The 10,000-nt window shown below is 45.1% G+C and overlaps 1 protein-coding gene and 1 long non-coding RNA gene across 6 annotated transcripts in view; both read right to left on the reverse strand.

The window, feature by feature from the left end:
• The window catches only part of LOC134445712 (membrane-associated phosphatidylinositol transfer protein 2-like), an 84,976-nt gene extending 80,578 nt beyond the window's left edge, over positions 1-4,398 (reverse strand). For 3 of the 5 annotated variants that reach the window (XM_063194754.1, XM_063194758.1, XM_063194757.1), the window contains exon 1: positions 4,006-4,398. In XM_063194754.1, coding sequence (XP_063050824.1) covers positions 4,006-4,083 — 78 coding nt within the window. In that variant the 5' untranslated portion in view covers positions 4,084-4,398. Of the gene's footprint in view, positions 1-3,587; positions 3,607-3,646; positions 3,672-4,005 lie in introns of those variants that run through there. The other 2 variants (XM_063194756.1, XM_063194755.1) reach the window with 2 other exon arrangements.
• A 48-nt stretch (positions 4,399-4,446) lies between these two features.
• Positions 4,447-10,000, reverse strand: part of LOC134445719 (uncharacterized) — a 63,293-nt gene continuing 57,739 nt past the window's right edge. The window contains exon 3 of the long non-coding RNA XR_010034345.1: positions 4,447-4,545. This is a non-coding gene — a long non-coding RNA (uncharacterized LOC134445719). The remainder of the gene's footprint in view (positions 4,546-10,000) is intronic.

A 10,000-nucleotide genomic window follows, 5' to 3' on the forward strand; every position in this document is an offset into this window, starting at 1 on the left:
CTCTCTTGCTATATGTCAGATCTTTTCCTGTCTTATTTCCTGATATGGCTCGTTCTTTTCCCTATCCTTCCCTCTTTCACTCTCTTCTTTTCTTCCATTGCCCGCTCTTCCTCCTCCACTCAGTCCTCCACTCACTCCCCACCATCTCTCCTCCTCTCTTTCTTCACCTTTCTGTTTAACCCTTTGAGGAGTACCATTACAAGTATGGGATTAGAATTTTGCCAAAATTTTGAGTTCTCATTATGATGTCATAATGACTTTTCAAGATTTTTTTACACAGACTTTTGTGGGAGCTGTAGAGTGTTCGAGTAAAATTCTAGAAGAACTGGGGAAAAGTCCTTTGTCCTCAAAGGGTTAACGTAGAAAAGATAGAATATAACCAGCGATGATGTCACTGTTGCACTGTTGCTTCCCCCCCTCCCACCACCACCACCCCACTCCCCTGGTTTAATGTGGAGGGAAGATAGAACATAACCAGCTGTGATGTCACTGTTGCTATGGCAACCGTGGAGCTGTGAGTTGGCAGGGTCACTAAGGGTCACAAGAAGATCAAACACACGCACACACGCACGCATGCGTGCGTGCGCGTGCGGGCACACACACACACACATACACACATACGTACACTACACACACATACACACACGCGCGCGCGCGCGCGCGCACACACACGCGCACAAATTCACACAGACACATGCTCTTGTAAACAAATACATGCACTAATTAGAATGTTGGAAGCCAGAAATTGGAAGAAAGTCTAAAAACATACAAAAGTCAAGCTTTTGTTCAACTGAATGTCAGGCGAGTGGATGATTATAACAGGTCATCCAATGCCATATGAGAGTAGTTATAAATAGGGAAGTCATGGGTGAGCGGTTAGGGCATCAGATTTGCATCCCAGAGGTTGCCGGTTCGACTCCCGACCCGCCAGGTTGGTGGGGGGAGTAATCAACCAGTGCTCTCCCCCATCCTCCTCCATGACTGAGGTACCCTGAGCATGGTACCGTCCCACCGCACTGCTCCCCATGGGGTGCCACTGAGGGCTGCCCCCTTGCACGGGTGAGGCATAAATGCAATTATGTTGTGTGCAGTGTGCAGTGTTCACTTGTGTGCTGTGGAGTGCTGTGTCACAATGACAATGGGAGTTGGAGTTTCCCAATGGGCTTTCTTTTTTTTCTTTCACTAAATAGGTACAACTAGTTTGGAATGCTTTTGTCAATCACTAAGAAGCTTTATAAATGTATAATAGTCTGTAATGAATGTATTTATAACCCCTTATGAATGAATATGAAGACCAAGCATCTGAATTTCAGTGTATTCCAGAAAGGAGACACTGTCAAGTTCAAACGAGGTGTCACCTGCTATGAAAATCGGAAAGGCTTACAGTAACACACCGCTGGCTGCAAACCACCCAGGCGACCGGCCATTAGTGATGAAATCAGTTGGATTACGTAATCTTCTTAATTGTGTGCTGTGCTCAATATAATGCAAGGCAACAATCCTGTGCAAGGCAGCGTTTTTTTAAAGGTGCATTGTGTAAGATTGCGGCCAGAGTAGGCATTGCAACTCATTGAAACTGTGCTGTCTAGAAGCTCCCCCGTTTGATGTATGAAAAGTGCCCTTTTCCCAGTCATAATGAATACTTAGAATGTGATGGTGGTGGTGAGTATTTGTGGGAAAATGTAACATTTCTGAATGGGCAGCATGAATTCTGGTAATTAACTACTAAAAATATTACACAGTGCACCTTTAAGCAATTTGGTCTCTTGGCTCAACTCTGTTTTCATTTACACTGCTTGCATGGAAAAAAGATGCAACTGCTTTAATTGGGATGAGTGGGGCAAAGCCTGCCACGCGCTGAGCACAGAGCAATTGCTTCATGTTGCATTATGATGCATCAACGGCACCTTTATCATCCTTCTTCAGCGGTCACAGAAGGGCCAGCGGACCACAAACCAGGGTCAGCGGACCACAAACCAGGGCCACGGACGTCATGTAGCAAATGTGACTACGCAGTCCGCCCATCAGGTCTTAAACTCGCCACCTTCTAGCCAATGCATCCGTTCGGCCATGGGAGGCACAGCACCATACTGCTGAGCTAAAGGACCAGTCTGATAGTTCAGCACAGCACTGTATGAGGCTTATGAGGCGATACCAGAGAGAGTAGAGAGAGAGAGGTTCCATTGGCTCATTGTTTCCGGGTTCTATTATTGCAAGGGAGGGGGGAGGGGAGGCTGTTCTATTCAATGCTAGGAGTATTATGACACGCCCCTTTAGGCAGCCCGGCAACCTGGTCATGTTAGGTGCCCATAGCAACCTATTACATTGGCATATCTCTATATACTTACAGAATCTCTGGCTATACTCTGCTCGTTGGCCTCGTTGGTTCTTTACACTCCATTCACTCGCTCGGGTCCATGTCCCCCCATTTGGTTCTCGATATCCGTAGTTTGAAAGAGACACGGCACTGTATGTGAGGCCATTTTAATGTGAGTAGAGTACCGGATCATTTTTATTTGTGCTATTTGTGTTTATTTATTTTATTTATGGCCAAATTCCATCCCTAACCCTCAACTGATTTCCAAAACTGGTCGGCGAACATAGAATCCAGGGAACATGGAACTTGGGGAACATATAGTAGGGTCGAGGTGAGGTGTACAGATAATGTTGATTATGTATCAACAGATAGTGACAGTTGGTGGTTTTGGGTTGAAACCAGTGTTGCCAGATTGCCGTCCAATTGGGCTGCTTAGAATGGCCGTGTGCGGGAAAAAATGGCATTTAGCAGAAAAACCCGCCCAATTTTTGCCATAGAAATCAATAGAATTGGGCGGGATTTTGTACTTCTATGCGGGTTTTGAGCATTTTTTTGGGCTGAAAATCATCAGCCTCATATGGCAACCCTGGTTGAAACAGAGAATAACCACACTGGTTACACGTGTGGTACCTTAACACCATTTAAAACGCAACGCTGTCTTAACGTGCAGTGCCTTACACAGTGTTAACTGGCTAAACGTGCAGTAAAATGAAACACTGGTTAATTGTGAAAAGCAGGCTCAGGAGCACTGAAGTACGCTGTGTAGCTGTACGTCGAACACGCAGGTAGCCGGGTGAGCAGTTTAAAGAAGGTCGCCAAACAATAGCAAATCCAATCCACCACAACGCTAACAGCAATTCAGCGCTAATCCCCATGGATTAAACAAGCACACAGAAACAATACACGGACATGGAAAGAAAGCGAGAGAGAGAGATAGAGAGAGAGAGAGAGAGAGAGAGAGAGAGAGAGAGAGAGAGAGAGAGAGAGAGAGAAAGAGAGACATGATGAATACGTTGTGGAGATATGGAGAGAGATGAATGTGTGAGAGAGAGAGTAAAAGAAGAGAGAGCAAGATATGAAGAGAATAGAGAACAAGAGGGAGAGGAAGAATGAGCATCTCCTGTATACATTATCTGTGATTAAAAGTGTGTGTGTGTGTGTGTGTGTGTGTGTGTGTGTGTGTGTGTGTGTGTGTGTGTGTGTGTGTGTGTGTGTGTGTGTGTGTGTGTGTGTGTGTGCGCGCGCGCGTGTGTAGACATGTATGCATTACCTGTATCATGTAGAGCTGTGCGATGTGGTACTGTGTGTGTGCGTGTGTGCGTGTGTTACCTGTATCATGTAGAGCTGTGCGATGCGGTACTGTGTGTGTGTGTGTGTGTGTGTGTGTGTGTGTGTGTGTGTGTGTGTGTGTGTGTGTTACCTGTATCATGTAGAGCTGTGCGAAGCGGTACTGTGTGTGTGTGTGTGTGTGTGTGTGTGTGTGTGTGTGTGTGTGTGTGTGTCTGTGTGTGTGTGTGTGTGTGTTTGTGTGTGTGTGTGTGTGTGTGTGTGTGTGTGTGTGTGTGTGTGTGTGTCTAGCGCCCCCTACCTGTGTCATGTAGAGCTGTGCGATGCGGTACTGTGTGTGTGTGTGTGTGTGTGTGTGTGTGCGTGTGTGTGTGTGTGTGTGTGTGTCTAGCGCCCCCTACCTGTATCATGTAGAGCTGTGCGATGCGGTACTCGTCCACGCTGAGGGGCATGGGGATGCGGTACTCCTTGATCAACATGGCGGCTCGCTCACGCTGCGCGGGGGTCACATACAGGTCACACTGAGGTTGGTCCCAGAGTTCAGGGGTTCAGGGACCGGCTCCCAGAGTTCAGGGGTTCCGAAAGACGTGAGTCCGAATGTTGGGGGGAGTCCGAATGTTGGGGGGAGTCCGAATGTTGGGGTTTGAGGAGCGTCCGGCAATGGAGTGGGTCCCAGTGTTGAGGCTCTGGGTGCGAGTCCAAGCCTTCAGTGCAGTTCAGAGCGCCGGGAGGAGACAGGAGAGGAGAGGAGAGGAGGAGAATAGGGACGAAAGATAGGACGGGAGTGGAGGGGGGGTAGGGGTAAAGGAGAGGGAAGGGAAGGGAAGGGAGGGGAGGGGATGGGGTGGGGTGGGGTAAGGTTGGGAGAGGGGAAGGGAGGTTGAGGTCAGGTGTGGCTCGATGTTTCACACGGCTTCTGTGGTGGATGTCATTGACGAAACCTGAGAGAGAGAGAGAGAGAGAGAGAGAGAGAGAGAGAGAGAGAGAGAGAGAGATAGAGGGAAGAGAGAGAGAGAGATGGAAGAGAGAGAGGGAGAGAGAGAGGGAGAGAGAGAGAGAGAGAGAGAGAGAGAGGGAGAGAGAGAGAGAGAGAGAGAGAGAGAGAGAGAGAGAGAGAGAGAGAGAGAGAGAGAACAAGAAAGACTGTCAGATGCTGATTCCCATGAAGATCCTTCAGAGCAGGCCACAGTCTACTACCATCGTAAGGAAATCAGTCATCGCGCAACACAATCGCAATCAATCACTCATTCATTGTGCAATCTTTTGAGACGACACACTGCACATGTATAGGTGTCAGCATTACAACACACAGTGTATTTTTACCTCTCCTACCTTAACTGCAAAGCCTGATTATCATCGACTTTCAAATCTCTTTGAGACTTGGTCTGACCAAGAGCATAACAATTAGCATTTCCCAAACGGCATGGTTGACCCACCTCCCTTGGTTTGCAAATGTTTTTTTGCTTCCCGACAAAGTGGGAGGAGTTCCCGATTTTTCGGGAGCTCAGAAAGTACTTGCATTGCTCTTGACCTGACTAGTAACAACGCTGAAGGTGTTGCATCACTAGGAGGGCAAGGCTTGGCTACTTACTGGAGCACACAGGACAGAAATGCGGAAATAATTCCCTGCCACTTTCGTCCATTTCATCAGTCTTCAGATTCTTTTTCAGTCCCATGATTGTGGACACCCCTGCCTTGGATCTTTCAGTCATGCGCACACCTGCCTAATATATGAAGTGAAGAACGCAGCTAAGCATAAATTAAACTCACTCCCAACATTTCACTTCTGTTAAACATTCCAAGCCAGTTAAATGTAAAAAAGTAAGTTGCCCTGCTACCTTAAAGGGGCTCCACGTAGGATTAAAAGTTTTATTAATCACAGTCCCGAGTCAGCATATGCTTATGCGAGTCATTAGTAAGTGAACTATGGCTTATCGCGACTACTTCCACGGTCCTCTGTCAGAAAACCCCACATGCAACTTTTGACAGTGTCGGACCGAACGAGTGTTTTCATTTGAAAACTTTTCACTTGAAACATCGCTTTACTTTAGCTACTTTGGTTTTGAGAAATTCACCCCCGAACTGTGCTGGCATGTCACAGCGCACCACCATCCTCAACCAAGTTCCAGCTGGGCACTCGACTGCTACGCCAGCGACCCGGGTTCGATTCCGGCCCAAGGTCATTTGCCGAGCCTTCCCGCCTCTCTCTTCACTAATTTCCCTGCTAATAAAGGCCTAAAAAGCCCTTCAAAAAAGTATATACATGTATATAAAAAACAAGGTTCTTTCATGTACTCTCTCTGGAGTGATTCTCATGACAAACGATTATATTGTATTATACATAATGTAGAATGTACTATTTGTACTCTACATAGCAAGCCAATTCACTCAACCTAAACACAAATTTGTGTCTTCTTCTCAGCTTTTAAGAGCAGTAGTTAATCTGATTTTAGTGGCAGTTTCCAAATGTCAATGACCGCTAACCCCTAAAGCTTCACACAGCACAAACACACGCTTCAGGAAACAGGAAAAGAGAGAGAGAGAGAGAGAGAGAGAGAGAGAGAGAGAGAGAGAGAGAGAGAGAGAGAGAGAGAGAGAGAGAGAGAGAGAGAGAGAGAGAGAGAGAGAGAGAGAGAGAAAAAAAACATACTCAGGGTTTGCAACACGAAATGCTTAAAAAACATTCTGTACTTTGGTCATACTAATAAATAAATAAATAGTTGGCTCAGACCACAGAGCTTACATGGATTCCATAAGCTACAAAGAGATTTTTCTTTACATGAAAAGCTGGTGTTACAGTATATCTACTGTAAATCACAAAGTACAGTGGAGCAAAATGTTCAACAACATGTGATATCATACAATGTGCCTAAGTGTACGGATTAGGGATTGTGTGTGTATGTGTGTGTATGTGTGTGTGTGTGTGTGTGTGTGTGTGTGTGTGTGTGTGTGTGTGTATGTGTGTGTGTGTGTGTGTGTGTGTGTGTGTGTGTGTGTGTGTGTGTGTGTGTGTGTGTGTGTGTGTGTGTGTGTGTGTGTGTGTGTGTGTGCGTACACACAATGCACGTACTGTACATTACAGGTATGTGACATATAGTACCATGTACCGTCTTATACACGGGGCATGAAGTGTTACTACATAAGAGCGAAAGTCAGACCAGCAGACTCTCTACTCCAATATCAGGATGTGTTTCTATCACCTCAAGCAAAATAAATGCAAATACACTATGATGGCTTTGACACATTCACATCCGTCAAGACAATACCACATTCAATCCACATTCTGAATGACTGGCCTGGCGGATTTAACCATTTGCATACTGTAGATTAAAAAAAAGCCAACGCATGTAAAGACAGATGGCTGTACAAGAGCATGCAAAGCACACACCACCCACAATCCAGTAACAGACCATGGAGCCTTTAGTGTTTAGGGTACAGGGTTGTCGACATCTTGTCTACACATCATACACAGCAAAAAAAATAAATAAAAAAAATGCAGTGTTAATTCAACACTTTGGAGAAGCACAACAAAATACCTCCTCTTAATGTATGTTCTCTACAAGTCTTCTGTTGTCCAGTCTTGCACTTTAAATGTCTGTATGAGCACTGTCTATGTCCATACTGTCTTATGTCCATGTATGAGTACTGTCTATGTCTATACTGTCTATGTCCTTACCTAGACTAGTCTATGTCTGCATGGGAGGGCAAGAAACGCAATTTCAAATTCTTTGTATGACCAGTGCATGTAAAGAAATTGACAATAAAACTTGACTTGACTTGACTTGACTTTGAGAGTACTTTGAGACCAAATACACTCCATAGAAGATGCTAAATTGACTCTAAGTGTTGAAGACTCGATGTGTTACTGTGCAGCGTTTAAGGTTTAGGATTGTCAACGTCAAAAAAATGCGGTGTTAATGCAGTGTTAAACACTTTGAAAGTAGGCTACTTTGGGACCAAATACACTCCATAGACAATGTTTAATTGACTCTGAGTGTTAAAGACTCGAGGTGTTACTGTGTAGCGTTTAAGGTTTAGGATTGTCAACGTATTGCCATAAATGAACTACCGGTATACAGAAAATGACATCAAAAGCCTACTGTACGTCAAAGTTGCTGCTAAAACGTCAACAGTCAAGGCAAATGAGAGAACACAGAAGCCCTGCCGTTCACCACATCCTTTGACCCTCTATCAGAGGGCCTCATATCTCACATGCTAACTACACTGCACACAGCAAATTCTGCAGTGTTCATTCAACACTTGGAGGGTTGATTTGACCTCATTTGGATATAAATGAACTCTTTAAGTGTTGAATGAACACCGCAGAATTTGCTGTGCAGGAAGTGGCTCACTAAAAACAGCAAAAAAGCCTCAAAAGGTCAAAATACAAACTGTTCGCTGTTTCAGAGTGACAAAACCAGTGTCGATCACACCCTATAAAGTGCACTAATTTACATGGTGAACCAGTAGAACATTTTGGGCACAGTGAATACTTTTAAAGAGGGAACTGAAACCCTGTTGATAGCTAATGTCTATAATTATGATTGAATGCCTTCAATGACCAACAGTCATGAAATAAAGCTGCCTAAACATGAACCGGCTAAAACAAATGATCAAAAAAATTATCAACAACAGCAGATGTCCAAACATGTCTACAACACTACATTAACCAAATCCTACTTTCAAGATATATTGTGTGCTCCCTAATTTAAAACATCACCAATCCCAGTGTGTTTTTTTTCGCCACCAAGTCTCCTTCCACCATCCGAAAAGCTGGCAAGTAAACACTTTTTCCTTGTGTATCAGAAATACCTTCTGACCAGACCAAAGGATTTCACTTCCGACTTTGAAGGATCCAACCGTGCCAATGACCTCCCAAACAGGTGGATTGTCTCAAACAGTAAGTTTTCCCAAGTGCCCACATTGTGCAGTTGAAAAGCTGACGCCGTTCTTCAGGGAATCTTCAGAAGAGTTCTGCTAGCAGTCCAGAGAGTTCTAGAGTGTTCCACAGACTATTCCAGAATGTTCTCAATGTTCTCCCTGTGGTGCAAAAGGGATGTTTGTCTCTTTTAACCAAGCCTGGCCAGCAGACGCAGTGCTCTTATATACTTCTGGACGGATGAATACACACACACACCCACACACAAACACACTACACTACACTACAAACACACACACACACACACACACACACACACACACACACACACACACACACACACACACACACACACACACACACACACACACACACACACACACACACACACACACACACACACACACACACACACTACACTACACTACAAACACACACACACACATACACATACACACACACACACCTTCTTGCACCACTCACTGTGTTTATAACTCTGTAACGCTGTTCTGCACACACATTTCCTCTCGGGTGGTCACATGATGGAGGCTTGCTGGGCTTTAGAAAGATTACCCAAGAGTCAGCGGGCCCAGCACCCAGGCAGGCATGTGAGTGAGTGAGGAGTGTGTGTATATGTGTGTGTGAGTGCGTGCGTCCGCGCGTACATGCGTGTATGTGTGTGTGTATTTCTCCTTCATCCTCTATTCCTTTAGTTTGTGTGTAGCCTATATGTGTATGTGTGTGTATATGAAGGGTTGTTACTGGGAACGCTGTCAGATGAATTGTGCACCTTCATAAGTGGAGCGAGTCCCGGACCGAAGGGTACAGGGGGCCCCACCTTAGCCAAATCTATATTGCTCAAAATAAAACATGCGCTGGGGTACAATGCCGCGATCACACCGCCGGCATTGAAAGAGCCACAACGCTGCTGACTCCTGCCTGGAAAGCACTGGCCAGCACTGGCCAGGGGCGTTGAACGAGGCAAACGATTCAACTTGAAGCATTCGGCCAGGAATCTCGACCAATAGATAGACTGTGTTGTTGCTGAAAAACACTAAAAACCTAACAAGAACCCACCAACAAACTTGATCCAACCTGTCCAGTCTCGGCTGATCGTGAGATAAGAGCACAGGTCTACTGGTTTCTCAGATAAGATGCCTGTGTTGGAAGGAAACAGTTTCTTTTTTTCTACTTTTACTTGCATTTACTTTTTGACACCTCTGGTGTTCACAAGTTCAGCCTGGTGCTTGGTGTACATAAAGCATATTTGGCGTATGGTAGCTGGCCGCAGTCCCAGGATACTTAAAGCGGAGATCATGCAAGATAAAATCCGCTCGCATCCCCCTCTGTGTATAGATTAGAAGCAGAGTGGAACCACAAGAGAAATGGAGGAGTATGAGGTGAAGGTAGGGCTGCATGATTATGGAAAAAATCATCATAATCACGATTATTTTGGTTAAAATCATGATCACGATTATTAATCACGATTATTGATTTTTGCAGATTTTTTTGAAAAC

This window comes from Engraulis encrasicolus, chromosome 3, assembly GCF_034702125.1.
Source record: "Engraulis encrasicolus isolate BLACKSEA-1 chromosome 3, IST_EnEncr_1.0, whole genome shotgun sequence".
Classification (NCBI taxonomy): domain Eukaryota; kingdom Metazoa; phylum Chordata; class Actinopteri; order Clupeiformes; family Engraulidae; genus Engraulis; species Engraulis encrasicolus.